We start from the raw sequence: 18,252 nt of genomic DNA, 5'->3' as shown, positions 1-18,252 counted from the left end.
TTTTTGTCCATATATATTTTTGGGTCTGACAGAATGGTACAGAAGTAGCACATTTACATTTGAGCTATTTTTCTGGCCTCAATTCCTGATCCAACTTGAAACTTCCTGATTGGTAATTCGTCGGCAGGGTATTTCATCCAAGTGCATCGTCCTTCGGATGGATGTTAAACCCAGTGTCCCATCTGCTAGAATTGTTGGTGAACGTTAAAGATCCCACCTTGTCCACATCTAAGACTTGACGACTTATCGTTGGCATCATGGTAAAATTGCAAATTGCTCCTCTGACTACCACTGGGAAGGCAAAGACAAATCATCCACCCAATGTAATACTTGCTTTGGGGCTGATTTTGGAGTACCAAACTTGCCTTCGGGCAGAGCACCACACAGAGAGATAAAACTTTGTTGCAGCTGCATGAATCCCAATAGCACTGAGAAGGATATTTTGTACAAGCACTTTTTTCAACACCAATCCAAAACTCATGGAGGAGCTGGACACGAGATATTACCTGCGGGGCAAGGATATTAGTAGAACATTAGTGGACATGAAAACGTGCTTGCAGTGGTGAAATCAGCACGTCTGATGGACAGGAAGCCAACATTGGGCAAGTGCTATTTTCAGTGGTGAATCCAGGTTTCTCATTGAAAGGCATGGCAGCCGTGCATTGTGCTTCAGAAGATGCAATGAACGATAGTCCCCAGCCTGTGTCCAAGAAACCACAAATTTTGGTCATGGAAGTGTCATGATGTTGGCGGATGTTGCTGAAATATTTTGCACCAACTTGATGCATATCCATGGCAATCTGACGGCAGATCGATGCATTAATGAGATGTCAAGGCAACGTGTGTTGCCTTCCCTTCAACAACATGGTGCAAAAATCATCTTTGTGCATGATGATGCTTCTGCTCACAGGGCAATTCGAACGAGAAACGTTCTCATCAATGCCAACGTTAATGTCATGACACCCTTGCCTGCCATCTCACCACATTTAAATTATGTTGAGCATCTCTGGGATAGCATTGATTGTCTTTTTCAAACCTTCCCTCGATGAGCAAGAACAGGAGCTGATTCTGGCAAGGAATGCCATTCCCCAGGTTCAGATTCGAGTGCTTATAGAATCAATGTGACGATGGTGCAAATCAGTGATTGCTGTCGGAGGTGGACATCCAGTACTGTATTGAGATCGTTGCTTTCACATTGGATCCTTATGTGAAAACATTCACCACAATGCAGCATCCCATGAGTAGGTCTCACCGTGAAATGGACATGTAATTATTCAGCAGTTATCTCTGTCAAAGGCATCTCATCTGTGCCCTATGATGTCACATAAATAGATTGCATCAACAACAATAATCACATGTTCGATAAAACATTTTTTTTTAATGGCGGAGACTATAGAACACAACAAACTCGGAGATGCTGGATGTGATGAACATCGTGAAGATCGACTTGCCAAAATATAAATCATCCTCCCAGAACTGGTGGGAGCCAGTATTCCGAGACCTAATAAAATATTCCATATAAATCAGATGGAACACCCAGCTTAACGTCCGTTCGAGGGATGGCACACTTTGTGATGCAACGCCCAGCCTTTTAAGGACCAAACCTTCAGTTTATAGTCGATTTACAAATGTGCAATGACCGATTTGACTTGGCCCTGTGCCCATCCCGACTCGATAAAATGAATTTGTGATCATTTCAATGCCATTTGACCTGGATTATATAAGCCTCCTCAACAATTGTAAATTATATGATGACCTTATTTTTGTATACAATGTCGAGGCTCGTATAAGAGCTAACACACACAACGTACAACAAGGGGAGCAGGAGAAAAGAGGGGCGGGGGAGGGAAGAAAAAAACAGTGGAGAACAGAGGCATGAGGAGATCTGTGGAAGGCAGAGGGATGTGGTGGGGTACGCAGCCCAAACAAGATGGACACTCCAGGGACTTTCAGGAAGGAAAGCAGGGAATTTGAAGGAGGTGGGTTTGGGGTGGATTAGCGGGGGTAGAAAAGATCATAGTTTTGGATGGGGGAAGATAAGAGATTGTGGAGAACAGCTGTTTTGAAGACCTTGAGGGAAGCGTGTGATTGAAGAGTGCATGGGAGTTTGTTCCGAAGGTGGGGAAAAAGAGGAATGAAAAAAATGAAGGTGAGCAGTGATTCTTGATTTTGTTAGTTTACCAGAAGGGGGTTGCAGGTGGACCTTGAGCACCCTGTGGAAATATGGGGGTGGGGGGGTGGGTCATATCTCAGACAGAACAGGGGGGATGGGCAAGGCCATATAGGAGTTGGGAGAAGACAGAAAGACCACCAAGCTGCCTGCGTTTAGAGAGTGGGAGACCAAAGACTCAGCCTCATCACGGGAGATACCAATGATCCTAAATGCCTTGGTTTCCACAGTGTGAAGCTGAGAAAGTTGAGAGGCAGGAGCACCAGCCCAAACAGGAGAGCAGCACTCCATCAGGCTGCGGACGAAAGCTTTGTAAGTGGTCAGGAGCTCAGGTGGACCGAGGAAGGACTTTGCACGACAGAGGATGCCCAGTCGGCGACTGACTTTGGAGGCCAGCTGGGAAAAGTGGCTTGGCCAGGAAAGATCATGGCAGATCATGAGACCCAGAAGCTTGAACGAAAGGACTTCTTTAAGAGGATTGTTGAGAAGTAGATTGGGGAGGGGGGGTTCCAGAAGGGTCCTTTCAGAGAGACAAAGTGAGAGTGTGAGATTTGTCAGGGTTGAAAGACATGTCCCAGGGTTGAAAGTTCTACAGAGAGTGAAGAGGTGACTGCTTGCCAATCTGAGGGATGGCCGATGGAACGGCAGAGGGTCGGGTCATCGGCAATAATTGTAAATTGTATCACGACTTTGTTACGTCCCACACCTTCCTGATTCGCCACCTTCCTTCCTGATTATACGTTTAATTTTAACGCATTATACACAGATAATTATACGATTACACGCAAATAATAATATTTAATATCTCCTTACCTGTTCCACACTGAATGCTTTGGTTCTACACATTAAAAATTTAAACACAAGCTGAAGTTACTGAATTGTCTCACGTACATATGTTCAAGTAGATACACTAGATATGAGAAGTAAATTTAACATCAATTTATTTTTGCTGGAAACAAAGCAAAAAATGTCCACTGCATGAAGTTGACAAATACAAACTTGAGTTAAACAGCTTTTCAGAACATATAAAATATATAATAAATGAAGCCCTGTGTTCCTTCTTAGCTTGTACTCCAATGACTATAAGTAAATGTGGAACTGGACACAAGTTGAAGTAATACTACGATGACTTGAGACGTGGCATGAGACTTGCTCACAAAGACTTGAGACTTGGCCAAAGTGACTTATTAACATCTCTGGCAGAAACCTCAGAAAACTGCCGAGTTTGGGGCAAAATAAAATACACCGTGTGTCTGGGATAAGGATTGTTATGGAGAGATTGTTAAAAAAAACCCGCTCACAAAGCTTCCAAAATCAGTTAAACATGCTCCTAAAAGTACCTGAGAGAAATGGCTGTGCCCCTGCAAAACAAAAGACTTGGAGAACATTCTCAAATGGGAATCTGCTTGTCGTACAAACTCCGGACCATGTGGGTCAGTGTAAGGCCTGGGTGGATGGGCGTGTGCTACGCAACCCCCCGACGGAACGCTACCAGTGAATGGACTGTGTATCTGGATTTGGCGCCTCCAAACACCGATGGGAAGGATATATAAATATATCGGGCTTGTGAATGTACAGGGTAAGTTTAATATGATTATATTTACCTGGGAGGTGGGAGCTATGGGAGTTGTGAGGGCTGTTATAAATATTGTGTGTGTGTGTGTGTGTGTGTGTGTGTGTGTGTGTGTGTGTGTGTGTGTGTGTGTGTGTGTGTGTGTGTGTGTGTGTGTGTGTGCGTGTGTATATGTGTGTTAGATCCACGGCTGACATTAGAATGTACTAACAATAAATGGTACGAACCTAACACATCTCAATCACGGATATTTCTCTCATTGATATATTTTTGTGAGTTTCATTTGTATTCAGCATCAGAACAATTACAGTTAACCATTTTGGGCGTATTTTATAGGTGTTTCATGATGGAGGTTCAACCTGTCACTCACTAAAAATATTGTTACGATTGTGGGGGTACATGGAGGAATTTCATAGTAAAGGTAATATCGTATGGAGTAGCATGGTCCGTGGACGTGTAGGAGACATCTCAATGTAAATTGAGGAGGGAAACTGTGTGCTTAAGTGTTGCTTGTCACCACACAGGGGTGCTGCTGTGTTAATTAGGTAGGGATTAAGGTCAATTTCCCCCTGTATGTAAATGCCCCCTGTGATCTTTTCCTATGTTTTTGCATTTACAAGCCAGCAATAAAATTACGTTCTTATAACAACAACAACAACAACAACAACAACAACAACAATAATAATAATACAATGCCACACATCCAAGCAGGTGAGAAGCCCTGCATTCCTGGCTTTACATCAGCAGTCACGCCCCCGAGGCTTATGATTGGTGAGTGTAACATAAGGGGGGGGGGGCATGATCGAAGATCAGACAAGTGTGAGAGGACAGTTGTCGAAGAACAGAGAGTTGTCAGAGGACAGAGTTGGTGGAGGACACGATTGACGAAGAGGATCTTGTTTTTGATCTTCTCTCGGCACGATGAAATGGCTGTGGAATTCCTATGTTTGTGCTGGTGAATTTGCAGCATACCAGGCAAGACGCTAGCCATTCCTGTTCAGCTGAGTCGTGAAGTTGTAGGATTATGAGAAAGAGAGGAAGAGGAGTGCACCTCTCAGCGAACTCGGCGTGATCACGTTATGTGTTCAAAGAGGAAGGCGGGTGATCATTTTGAGCAGACCTTATGTGAGCGAGGAACATTCAATATATTCGTTCATGAGAAGAAGCTGCACGCTGGTTGGTGAGCCCTGGTGTTGAATATCGCCTCACCAATTACCTCATGAACGTTTCCTGCCCAGAGAGCGGCTCGGCGCCATCTACGGTGTATCTTCCCACGCAGGACAGTACGGCTCAACCCCAGGGTACGATAAGGACCATCTCTGGACAAAGCTAAGTGTCAGAATAAAGGGAGGATTTTCTTTTATTTCATTTTTCCCTTGTCTGTATTAAAGTCCATGTGTGGAGGCGCCACGATTATACGTCTTAATTTACCTTGTGTTTTATTCTTACATGTTGAATTATTACCTTTGTAAATATTTTATTTATTTTCATGAATGTGTGTACATACCTCTAGAGTCTGGATGATCCTATCAACTCCACACCATGAAGTGCACTTTCATATATTTGTCATTCATGGACTATTTCTTCCAATGAAGGGACAGAGCAACTGAGAGAGAATAAAATTATGAGGAAATCTATTTTCTTGATTATGCATACACAAATGAAAGGTAAGGGTTTGCAGACAGGTGAAGGATGATTCAGACCTCTGGATATAGTCATGCTGTCCATACGACTCGGCAATTTCTGCATTTTAGTCACAGTCACGATGGGTTTAGACTTTAGAGACTTGTGGGAATCTTATTTTGGTCCCATTGCCTAATCGATGTGTTTTTGTTGTAGGATCCGCGGAGCAAGCATCGCTTCAAGATCCATTCATATGGCAGTCCAACGTTCTGCGACCACTGTGGATCCTTGCTGTATGGCCTCATCCACCAGGGAATGAAGTGTGAAAGTAAGATAATGTTATACTGCATCTGTGCATATGCCCTTTGGTTATTGTAATTATGAATGTGATGATCGGGCATGAAAAAAAAGGAAATTATTCATTTACCTGTCCATAATAAATGAGTCGAGTAAACGTTAGAAAAATCTTACGGGTAAATTTCAATAAGATTGCTATTTTGAAGTACACAATTCAACTTGATTTGCTTTTCGACTTCCTTCAATTTTAATTATAATATTATAAATCGGTTTAACGGTGATTAAGCCACTTGTGCTTTAATTCAGATAGATGGGGTTGGGGCAGCACTGCCTAATTTTCAAATGTATAATTAAATTTGCCAATCTTGAGTTGCCTGAAATCATCGAGGGCAGCAATGCCTGAGGTCATTAAAAGTGGTCTTCATTAGCTGGTTAACATGTCCTTAAGCTGGTTGCGGTGTTTAAGCTCGTCCAACCATAGTGACTCGATTATGATTTCTCAACACCCCCATGTGATGTCATCATGTTGTTTTGTGGGCAGGTTCTCGGCAGGTGAACGTCTGAGCACCGTTCAGTCTTTCCTGGAGGTGTGCAAATGGCAAACAATGTGGAGGTCTTACTGTTGTCGTTTGTTTGTTTTTCTTGAAATGCGCAAGGCTCATGGAAAAGCAAGGCACAACTGGAGAAACATCAAGGGAATGGACAAACAGGATACGACGAGAGGGAGGAAACTGAGCTGAGCAAGTAAAATGGTTGAGTTCGGAAAGGATAATGAGGGCAATAAAGATTATGATCCAGAAGTAGGGATGAGAAGTGATGGTGGTGCACTGCTTGCTTGAAGTCTTGGAGGGAAGAGTGAGGCAGAAGAGCTTGTGGAAGGTGGTTCCGTAGATGGGAGAAGTGAGGGATAAAAGATTTGACGTGTGGAGTCAGCCTGGATTTTGGACGTTTAATCAGGAGGGGGTTACTGGAAGAAAGTGTTCATTCTGGAATTGCAAGAGAAGATTTGGAGGACTGAAAGAGAAGGGACAGCAATGTTGGAGAATAGACAGGAGAAAACAGAGACCTCCAACCTGCGTGCAATATGAGAGCAACAGCCATTGAGCTTTTATGTAATCACAGGAGATTCCAATAAGTTTGAGAGCTTTAGATTTCACAGAACGCAGGGGAGACAGATGTGAAACTGGGGTGCTCGCCCACTGCAGAGAGAAGTACTCCACTGAGCTATGGACAAAAGCCTTGAAGACTGTGAATAGCTCTTAATTTCCGAAAAAAAGACTTGGATCGCCGGAGGAAGTCCAATCTGTGGCTGCCTTTGGAGGCGAGCTTTACTATGTGGTTGGTCCAGGAAAGATCATGGCTGATGGAGAAGCCTAAAAGTTCAAGAGAATGAGAGTGAGTGGGGAGGGGGAGATGAGCATGTGTCGTGTGGGGTTGGGTGTGTGACAGTGGTTGGGGAATGCGTGATGGGGGAAGGCGAAGCAGGAGCAGCAGGGTGAATGGGAACGGTAAGAGTGGTTGGGGGGAGGGGGGCGATGGCGAGCAGAACATGGGGTAGGAGGAGGGGAAGATGGACCCATGGCAAGCGGAAGGTCAGCAGCAGAATGCATTTGGGGGGAGGGGGGAACACATGGTAGGGGGGGGTATGAGATACATAGATGGGACTATGGGGGTCATGAGCAGTACAGATTGAGAAGCGTTAATGGTTGTGTACTGTCGTTCTCGCTGACTGGACTTCTCATGATCCCTAATTCTGAGAAACGAAGACAGACATCATGACGGGGATTAAATGAAGGGTTTGTTGAAAGCGTGGAGAAAGCTTTGTTCTGAGTTCGGAAGGACACATAATTGAGGTATTCGGCCTTCTCACGAGGCAGTGGTGCTCAGCAGTGGTGCCATTTGAGGAAAGGGAAGTGATGGAGGGGGAGCATACTCTTGAGATAAACATAACCAGGTCTGAGAAGAGGAAGACAACTTTTAAAGTTCAATATTGATATGAGGTTGGACAGATCAAGTTTTCTGGCTCTATCTCCTGAGAGTGCAGACACACATGTTGCGGGCTTTGTGGAATGAGGTGAGATGGCCTTTGGTTGGGTTGCTTTCCAGGAAGCTGAGAAGGCAAGTTGTTTCAGAGCAACTGCCTCATCACAGGATTCAGTGTAAGATGGATGGGAAGAAGGGGAAGACAACATGGGATGAATCTGTACATTAGAGTAATCAGGTTTCTGTGAAAGAATTCCCAGGCTGAGTTAATATCAGTGGCTGTAGATATAGGAGACCAGTCCCGAAGTGATATGGCAGCTTGTATTCCCTGCCAATCTGCCTGGATGAATGACTCGACTCGCTGGCATTGAGGCAGCTCTCTGAGAAAAGCCGGAGAGATGTTGACTCTCAAAAGCTTATGAACAGATAAACCAATTGGAGCTAAGGAAGAGCAGGAGACATCAGCGGGAAAGTTGGTCATCACCAATTCCAGAAGGAGGATTTGCCATTTTGAGAAATCCGGGTTGGGAAGTTCACTGATTGAGTCATTGCCATGGAATCACAGAAGTCCTTTGCTGAAGTGTCATGGCTGGTGAGAGGGACCAACACCCAGAAAGTTGCATGGTGACAAATGCAATTTCCACATATGAGGAAGAGAGAGTTGGGATGAGTAGTTAAAAGTTTGTTCCTGGAATCTGAGAGAAAGATGTACATGGAGTCATCACTGTTTGGGGGACGGTACAATACACAGACAAAGAGGTGGCAGCACAGGGGAAGTCGTGGCCAAATGTACTCTTGGGAGATGTGAAGCGCAAGATCAGTACACAGACAGTGAGAAATTGAGTTGTTAATGTAAAGTCCAACTCCACCACCAGGGTGGGGTTCAGGCTTATAAAATCAGAGGAGACAATAGCTGGGGAGACACCCTAAAGAGTCACGGATGTCCTGTGGGAGGAAGGATACCGTTAAACAGATTATGTCCAGTTTATGAGTTGCAACATGGATTGAGAGATGTCAGGTGAGAGCAAAGGCTTCTGATGTTTGAGATCCATGCAATGAGAGACATGGGAGGAGGTGTTGGTAGGGTGCAGGCTGGGGGGGGGAGGTTGGGAGGGAGCAGGATGGGGGGGAGGTTGGGAGGGAGCAGGATGGGGAAGGTGGCTGGGATGGAGTGGGACGGGGGGATACTGGTAGGGTGAGGGATGGGAGGAGGGGAGGTTGGGATAGTGTGGAAAAGGGGGATGTTGAGGCTGGGAGGTTGAGAGATGGGGGAAGGCTGGGAGGGTGCAGGATTGAGGTTGGTGGGAGGTTGTGTTAAGAGGGGGGGAGTTTGATGAGGGGGAAGCTGAGAGGTGGTGAAATGAGGGGGATGCTGAGAGGGGCAGGACAAGTGGGAAGCTGAGAGGAGCCAGGGTGAGCAGGAAGCTTTGAGGGGATGGGGTGAGAGGGAGGCTTTAAGAGGGTGGGGTGAGTTGGTGTGCAGAAAGAGGGAAACATGAAGCTTTGAGGGAGTGGGTTGAGCAAAAATGCAGAAAGAGGGGAACACCGAAAAAGGGTGGGGATAGAAATATGTGGGCTTGTAGATGTTAGGGAGAGTACTGACATGGAGGTGTTTGACACCGTAAAAGGATGTGAACGGAATGTCATTGTCGTCAGTAGATAACCTCTGCACACTGGATGTTTCCAAATTTCCAAACTGGATATACGTAGATAAAAAAAAAACCATGGCAAGGTTCAAATGAATTTTGGTTGAAAGCAAAGAGAATGGTGTTACTACAGGTCCAGGAAGAGGGTTAATGGGCCGAGTGCTTTGGTGAGAGACTGGTTTGTAAAATATGCCTTGTGAAGAATAAGTAGGTGAAGACGACGAGGAAGAAGACGAGACCCTGATGAATAATAATAATACTGGGGGTACTTACGATGGAGAAAGAAGGGGAGTGAAACGTATTAAAATGTTTAAAAAAGCTTTTAAAGGAAGAACGAAGAAGTATTTCCTTCATTGAAGAATCTGTTTGGAGATGCCGAGAAATATTCAGGATATTCAAGTACAATGAGATTGTTGTGGAGTGAAAAATATATATATATATATATATATATATATATATATATATATATATATATATATATATATATTTTCTTTCACGAGGAGAGGGAATAGGATAATGTTGAAAAGACTGAAAGTTAAAAAAAAAACTTTGGGTTTGGGGGAAGAAGCTGATCAAGAAATGCATCAAAACAGAGAGCTGGGTGCTCACGGCTATCCGAGGAGTAGGCCTTGAACAACACAGCACAACAAAGTACGATTTAACAATGGAAATTGGACAACAATACAAACGGCATCAAAGGGACGAAAACATAACATAAAAACATGACGGATCCAGTTCGGAAAACTTAGCTTAGATTCAGGTGGAAGGACCAGTCACAGATTCGACCCCCACATGGAGCAACATCAAACCGGAAGGGTCAGTCGATGGACCGAGTATTTGCGTGTTGCAGATTTGGAAAACTATTTTTAATTTTGTGTTGTTGATTATTTAGCTGATTTTTGTTGAATTATTTCCTGATGGTGATGGTTGTTATTGGCACGGTGTCTCAGCACTGACATCGGCAATGATGTCTCATGGTGCATGAACTGAGAGTCTTGAGCACTGACATCAGCAATGATGTCTCATAGTCCATGACTGAGATTTTAGAGCACTGACATCGGCAATGATGTCTCATGGTGCATGAACTGTGATTCTTCAGCACTGACATCGGCAATGATGTCTTATGATGTGCGAACTGTGATTCTTCAGCACTGACATCAGCGGTGATGTCTCATGGTGTGTGAACTGTGATTCTTCAGCACTGACATCAGCAATGATGGCTCATGGTGCATGAACTGAGAGTCTTGAGCACTGACATCGGCAATGATGTCTCATGGTGCATGCCTGAGATTTTTGAGCAGTGGCATCGGCAATGATGTCTCATAATGCGTGAACTGAGATTTTTGAGCACTGACATCGGCAATGATGTTTCATGGCATATGAACTGAGATTTTTGAGCACTGGCATCAGCACTGATGTCTTATGATGCGCGAACTGTGATTCTTCAGCACTGACATCGGCAGTGATGTCTCATGGTGCATGAACTGTGATTCTTCAGCACTGACATCAGCAATGATGTTTCATGGTGTATGTACTGAGATTCTTTCTTGAGCACTGACATCGGCAAAGATGTTTCATGGTGTATGAACTGAGAGTCTTGAGCACTGACATCAGCAATGATGTCTCATCGTGCATGACTGAGATTTTTGAGCACTGACATCGGCAATGATGTTTGTTTTTTTTTGTATACCTTGGTCGAGGCTCATATGAGAGCTAACACACAACTCACAGCAAGGGGGCATGAGACAAGAGGGGCGGGAGTGGAAGGGACAAAACATTGGGGAACAGACACATTAGGTGAACTGTGGAAGGGAGAGGGATGGGGATGGGACGGGGAACATGGCGAAGAGAAGATGGACATTACAGGGACTTTCAGGAAGGAAAGCAGGGGAATTGAAGGAAGTGGGCTTGGGTGGATTATCGGGGGTAGAAAAGATCAAGGATTTGGATGGGGGAAGATAAGAGGTGGTGGTGAACAGCTGTTTTGAAAGCCTGGAGGGAAGAATGGGAAAGAATAGAGTGAGGAAGTTTATTCCAAAGGCGGGAAAAAAGAGGAATGAAAGAGTGAAGGTGAGCAGTGATTCGTGATTTTGGTAGTTTTACCAGAAGGGGGTTGTTGGCGGACCTTGAGCGCCCTGTGGAAATGTGGTGGGGACAAATCGCAGAGAGAGCAGGGGGGGCAAGGCTGGAGAGGAGACGGTAGAAGACAGAAAGACCACCGACCAACCTGCGGTGATTGAGTGAGAGGCCCAAAGACTCAGCTTCATTGCGGGAGATGCCGATGATCCTTAATGCCCTGGTTTCGACAGCGTGAAGCCGAGAAAGGTGGGAGGCAGGAGTACCAGCCCAGAGGGGAGAGCAGTACTCCATCAGGCTACGGACAAAAGCTCTGTAAGTGGTCAGGAGCTCAAGAGGGCCAAGGAAGGACTTTGCACGACGGAGGATTCCCAGTCGGCGACTGGCTTTTGAGGCGAGGTTGGAAATGTGACTTTCCCAGGAAAGGTCATGGCAGATAGTGAGACCCAGAAGCTTGAAAGAAAAGACTTCTTCCGGAGGATTGTTGAGAAAGTGGATGGGGGGGTTTTGAAACAGTCCTTCCAAAGAGACATAGTGAGAGTGTGAGATTTGTCTGGATTGAAAGACATGTTCCACGTGTTGGACCAGTTTGTGATTTTATCCAGATCTGCAGTAAGCGAAGAAGCTGCTGCTTGCCGGTCTGAGGGATGACAGATGGTACGGCAGAGGGTGGAGTCGTCGGCAAAGAGAAATAGAGGATTTTCCAGAGAGTCGGAGTGCATGCACCATGTTTCATGCACCATGTTTCATGCACCATGTTTCATGATGCATGAACTGTGATTCTTCAGTACTGACATCGGCAATGATGTCTTATGATGCATGAACTGAGATTCTTGAGCACTGACATCACTTTCACATAAAGCTACATTTTTAATGGACTAATGCATGTAATCGAATTATATAACTAATTTGGAACACCGTAACTCATTGTTGTCCAAGGGATGATGCTGTCAGATGGTGTGTTTACACATTTTAGCCGTTTGATGAACATTTTTCACAAAAGCAATCAGGTCCTTTCCTTGAGTGGTTATTCCTGAAAATAATTGACATCACCACCCATCAATTACATCAGTCTGACACACTACCGCATGACAACATCAGCCTGACACACTGCCCATCAATAACTTCAGCACAGAAAAGGTACCTCCCCCGCAGCATATTTCACAAAGCCGCTAACACTCTGCAGAGCGTGTGATCAAGTCTTTTGAATTCCGATATAAATATCGATGTTGATCTCCACAAGGAATTTTCCTGAGAAAAATAATGATTAATTCCTTGGTCTGTTGCAGAAAAAACAATTCTTGAAGAAATTATTGCAAAAGATTGACAGAAAATCACACAATAGCTTAACGGACAAAGGTGACAATTTATTTTCATGTCACCGGGTTTTTATTTTATTTTACTCCGACACATTCATAGCAATAATCACAGAATCAACTTTGTGCATCTATACCATGGTATGGTTATGGATATCAGCTAAATGTTTTTTTTTATACGTGAAACTTTATAATTGCAAAGAAAAATAACTTTCAAAGGCTTTTTATTATCACACAGTGACTTTTTCATCTTCAAACGCTTCTTCCCTCCACGAACCCCGCACAGCAGGTGGCTTTGAAAAACTTGTTCCCCAGTTGACTCACAAATTTTTAAACAGCCAATGTCAATCAAATCCTATCTAGAATCCATACTTGATTCAAATGCCACAAATTCAAACAGAACCTTTTGTTGTAGTTGATGAAACGATGACTTTGACTGCATCGCATTCCTTGTCCTTAGTTCACTGAATAGTGGTATCATTTGGTTATATGTGCCTGGTGTTGGCTTAATGGTTAGGATGGTGGGCTTGCGATCCTAAGATTCTGAGTTCAAACCCCCCTCGGCTGTTGAACTAATACCAGGTGGGGTTGACTCTGTCTGTCATCCTTCCGAGGTAGGCAAAATGAGTACCAGATTGCTGGGATACTGTGTCGGAGTAGCGACCCGTCCAGGATTGTGCCCAATAGCCAAGGTTACTGCTGAGGCAGCACCAACGCTCTGCACAGAGTTTGGTCCCAATGGATGGGATGGATGGTTATTATGACAATTAATTCCAGTGTCCAATCACTTATTATACTAATCTGCATGTGAGGCTCTGTTTGGAACTTCCTGCAACTCACAATGGCTATGGCAATCACAAAAATTTAATACAATATGAAAATGTATTATGGCAACAACAGTGCAACAATTATGGTGAGAGGAGATCAAGCCATTGTAGAGGAAGGCAATGTATAGGCATCTACACAGGGAAAATCCTTGACTTAGCTCTGTATGGAAATTACCTCCTGTCCTTTGACCCTGAATTGTTTTTTAGACATACACAGTGCCGATAGAAAGTCTACACCCCATTTCAAAATTTTCACCTTTTGTTGTCTTATAGCCTGGAATTAAATGTCATTAATTCATACTTTTTCCACCAATATTTACACATCGTATGCCTCAACTTCCAAGTGAAAACCAGACTCTACAAGTTTCAGAAAATTTATTAAAAATACAAAACGAGAATATCTTGGTTGGATAAGTGTCCACCCCCCATTATAATAGCAATTGTAAATTAGCTCAGGTGTGACCAATCACCTTCAAAATCACAAACCAAGTTAATTGGCCTCCACCTGTGTTAAATTGTCATGATTCTGATTACTTTAGAATAAAATCAGCAGGTCCTGTGGGTTTCCTCTGCTGGGTAGTGCATTTCACAGCATAGACTCAACCATGAGCCCAAAGTAGCTTTCCATAGTCCTCTGGGACAAAGTTGTGGAAAGGCACAGATCAGGGGATGGGTCTAAAAATATTTAAAAGACCATGAATATCCCTTGGAAGCTGGAGCACAGTCAAGACAATAATTAAAAAGTGGAAGGTGTATGGTACCACCAAGACCCTGCCTAGATCAGGCCAGCCCTCAAAACTGGATGACCAAGCAAGGATGAGACTGATCAGAGGCCGCCAAGAGGCCAATGGCAACTTTGAAAGAGCTACATGCCTTTATGACAGACTGGTCACTGTGTGCATGTGAAAACAACATCCCAAGCACTCCACAAGTCTGGCCTGTACGATAGGGTGGCAAGAAGGAAGCCATTACTCAAAAAAGCCCACCTTGAGTCCTGTTTGAGGTATGCAAAAAACCACTCTGGAGATTCTGAAGCCATGTGGCAAAATGTTTTGTGGTTTTACGAAAGCAAGATGGATCTTTTTGGCCGAAATGCAAAACATTCCGTTTGGTGCAAACCCAACACAGCACATCACCCAAAGAATATCATCCCTATTGTGAGGCATGGTGGTGGCAGCATCATGTTATGGGGATGCTTCTCATCAGCAGGGACTGGGGCATTTGTCAGGATACAAGGGAAAATGGATGGAGCAAAATACAGAAAAATCCGAGAGTAAAACTTACTGACATCTGCAAGAAAGCTGAAATTGGGACAGAAGTTCACCTTTCAGCATGACAACGACCCGAAGCACACAGCCAAAGCTACACTGGAGTGGCTAAGGAACAAAAAGATAAATGTCCTTGAGTGGCCCAGTCAGAGCCCCGACCTAAATCCAATCGAAAATCAGTGGAATGACTTGAAGATTGTTGTCCATCTTTGCTACCCACGCAACTTGACTGAGCTTTAACTGTTTTGTACGGAAGAATGGGCAAATATTGCCCAATCAAGATGTGTAAAGTTGGTGGAGACCTATCCCAACAGACTCACAGCTGTAATTGCTGCCAAAGTTGCTTCCACCAAGTAGTAACTCGTGGGGGGCGGGGGGGGTGGACACTTATCCAACCAAGATATTCTAGTTTTGTATTTTTAATTATTTTTCAGAAATTTGTAGAATTTGTTTTTCACTTGGAAGTTGTGGTTTACGATGTGTAAATAATGGTGGAAAATGTCTGATTTAATGGAATTTAATTCCAGGCTATGAGGCAACAAAAGGTGAAAATTTTGAAAGGGGTCAAGGCTCATGCAAGAGTTAGAACAAAGAACGGAATGGGATGCAACAGAACAAAGGGAACAGTATAGAGAGAGAGGGGGGAAACACCAACAGCAGGGTTGAGGAACAAAATAGATGGAAATGGACAAATAAGGGATGTGGGGAGCGATGCGGGGAAGGGGAGGACGTATGGGATGGACAAGATGGATACAAAAGCAAACTCTTGGGAAGGAAAAACTGGAAATTTGGGAGGGAGGCATGGTGTGTGGAGGGAAGGAGGTTGATAAGGTAACATAGATCGTGATTTTGAATGGGGGGGGAGTGACACGAGGTAGTGGTGAACAGCTGTCTTGAAGATCTGGAGGAAAGAATGCCATTGAAGGGAATTTGGAATTTAGTTCCACAGGTGAGAAAAAGAGGAATGAATGAGTGAAAGTAAGTAGTGATCCTGGGTTTTGGGAGTTTCATCAGAAGGGGATTGTTGGTGGACTGCGCACACCCTGCGGAAACCTGGGAGCATTCATACTGCACAAAAAAACACAATGTTATGCCAGTTCATAAGAATGGGTGGGGGAAGGGACAAAGCACAAAAAGAGCAGAGGGTGCAAGACCAGAAAGGAGGCATCGACCCCAACCTGTCTGCAATTGGAAAGTAGTAGGCACATCGACTCACCTTCATCGTGGGAAGTCCAATGATGTTGAAGCACATTCCATTGTTGTAGAATACAGCATTTTGTAATCTGAACAAAGAAGCATGCTGAATCAAATCTGGGTCAACAAACATACAGTTTTGAGCACCTTCCACAGGATAGAGTCGAGTATATCATGCTATGTCCATAAATGTTTTACAAAGCTGGTTGCACATGAAATCTCATGGGTGCTGACTTTTTCAATAGCATTTCAAACCTGACTGCCAAGCCTGGGGTGGTCAAGCTTGGTGGAGGAAGGTTAGCTTTTGTCAAGAATACATCGATCGGAACTTACATTCTCTCTTTAAAGCTCACATTCATTTTGTTTCAGTTCTCAAACTTGCCAGAGCTCAAATCAGGCTCAGCCGAGCTGAGGTCAAGACCCTTCGGTCTCTCATATCTGATATTTGGGCAAGTCTATCTCCGGTACTTACATCTCATATATTCCTTATTGTTGAAGGGCAAAGGCATTATGAATAGTGGTCATGCTTAAGGCTTTGTCTTTGCAGAAAAGGACAGCGTCCTGATTCCCTCTCTTGCAGTACCCATCCTAATCCACCTCACCGATAAATCCCTCCCACATCTGAGCTTCCCTTTAAATACTCAAGACTTGTTCATCTGCTTTGTTTGTCCACTCTTTTTTCTGCTCTTTCCCAGGTCTTTCTCTGATGGCCACATACATGCATCATGAAAAGTCAACAACTGTTACATCAGTTCCTAAGAATGGTGGCAAAAGTGTCGATCGTCTCAGCCTTTGACCAGTCAGCCATCTATCTCCTCATCATCACCAAAGTAATCAATCATTGCAGAAAATCTCAAGATTCAACTCTTCCATAATTGTCTGATCACCAACCATCTCAGGTTTTTCCACTTTGTACCCACTGCCTTTTCAACGTCAACAATGGTTGTATGCCCTGAATCTGAACTGAAACAAGAGGTCAGGGCCATCACATTGAACATATCCCATGCATTGTCTTCGGTATAGCACCCTGACCCGCTTTCAAGCTCTGAGCAAATCGTATTCATGTTCTCCGACTGGACTGGCCGTCAGATATTCTCTGCACTCTCAATGAAGCAGTGTGTTGCTTGAGATGGGATCCCTCAATGAGTCAACTTTATCCTTCCATGCTCTAAAAACTCATGGCTCTTCCTCGTGGTAGCATTTGGGAACCAATAATGCTACTGATCCACATCAATGACATCTTGTCATTGGAAAATCCACTTGATCATTTTGCAGAGGCCTCTGTAATGTGAGGATTGACTGAATTATTTGAATTGGCGAGAGTGAACAATGTCCTTCCAATTCAGTGTGTGCTGTGATAATTAAGGCATTATGGAGGTTAATTAATTAATCTAGAGAGGTGATGAAATGGCCTAGATATTGACTCCCATATTGCTGCCAATACCATTCTTGGGGAAAATGCCAGAATGATAGAAAACCACAAGACCACAAGGGTAGTACAGCATGCACACAAGGTTGTTTGAATGTCCCTTCTTTTCTATTGTTTGCCACATGGCACATCTGTATTATAAAAGGAGCTGTGTCTGTTTGTCTGTCTGTTTGTCTGTTTGTTTATTTGTTTGTTTGTTTGTTTGTCGTGTTATAACATAAGAACGGATTAACAGATTTCAATAAATCAAACTACGGTCGATTCAGGGAACTCCCAAGAAGGTTTGTGATGAAAAAAATAAATAAATGTTTTTTTCATTTATTTTTTTAATGGGGACATGGCTACACGTGATGAAACTGCAAACACTAACTTTCAACGCTGGGTATCCCTGCACTCCTCGGGATCCTTTTTCTTCTTGCCCTATTGATTAGCCATCACAGAAAAGATTGGTATTTCCGTCAGTGAAGCAACGGTTCTTATATTCTAGAATGTACTACCATATAAAGGGGCCTTTTCTATGCCCCTGGCATATCCCCAAGAATATCATGGGTGATGAAGGTTGTCGTCAAGTCAAGTTTCAAATTTCAAGTTTCATCAAAAAAAATGTGCTTTCGGAGAAGGAGGAAAACAAATATCGATTTTGGGGGGCGACCCTCCCCCCTCCCCACCCCCGCCCCGGAGGAATTTTCAGTTTTCATGAATAGCGTTTGAGATATGAGCGCCAACACATTTTGGGTGGACGGACGGACAGATGGACACCAACGTGAATTTCGAAGTTTTTCGTTAAAAACTCAAGAATGCCGAGTTGGACGTTGCTGAAATTTGGAACATATTACCTCGACATACAAAG

General features: G+C 43.9%; 1 protein-coding gene across 1 annotated transcript in view; it reads left to right on the top strand.

Moving 5' to 3' along the window:
* Window positions 1-18,252, top strand: part of LOC147011938 (protein kinase C alpha type-like) — a 334,968-nt gene that overhangs the window by 205,904 nt on the left and 110,812 nt on the right. The window contains exon 4 of the mRNA XM_085857692.1: window positions 5,583-5,694. Within this exon, the coding sequence (XP_085713818.1) occupies window positions 5,583-5,694 (112 nt within the window). The remainder of the gene's footprint in view (window positions 1-5,582; window positions 5,695-18,252) is intronic.

Source organism: Eptatretus burgeri, chromosome 15 (assembly GCF_056783735.1).
Source record: "Eptatretus burgeri isolate ZD-2024b chromosome 15, Ebu_testis_v1, whole genome shotgun sequence".
Taxonomy (NCBI): Eukaryota; Metazoa; Chordata; class Myxini; order Myxiniformes; family Myxinidae; genus Eptatretus; species Eptatretus burgeri.
This window is presented reverse-complemented; position numbering and strand designations above follow the sequence as displayed.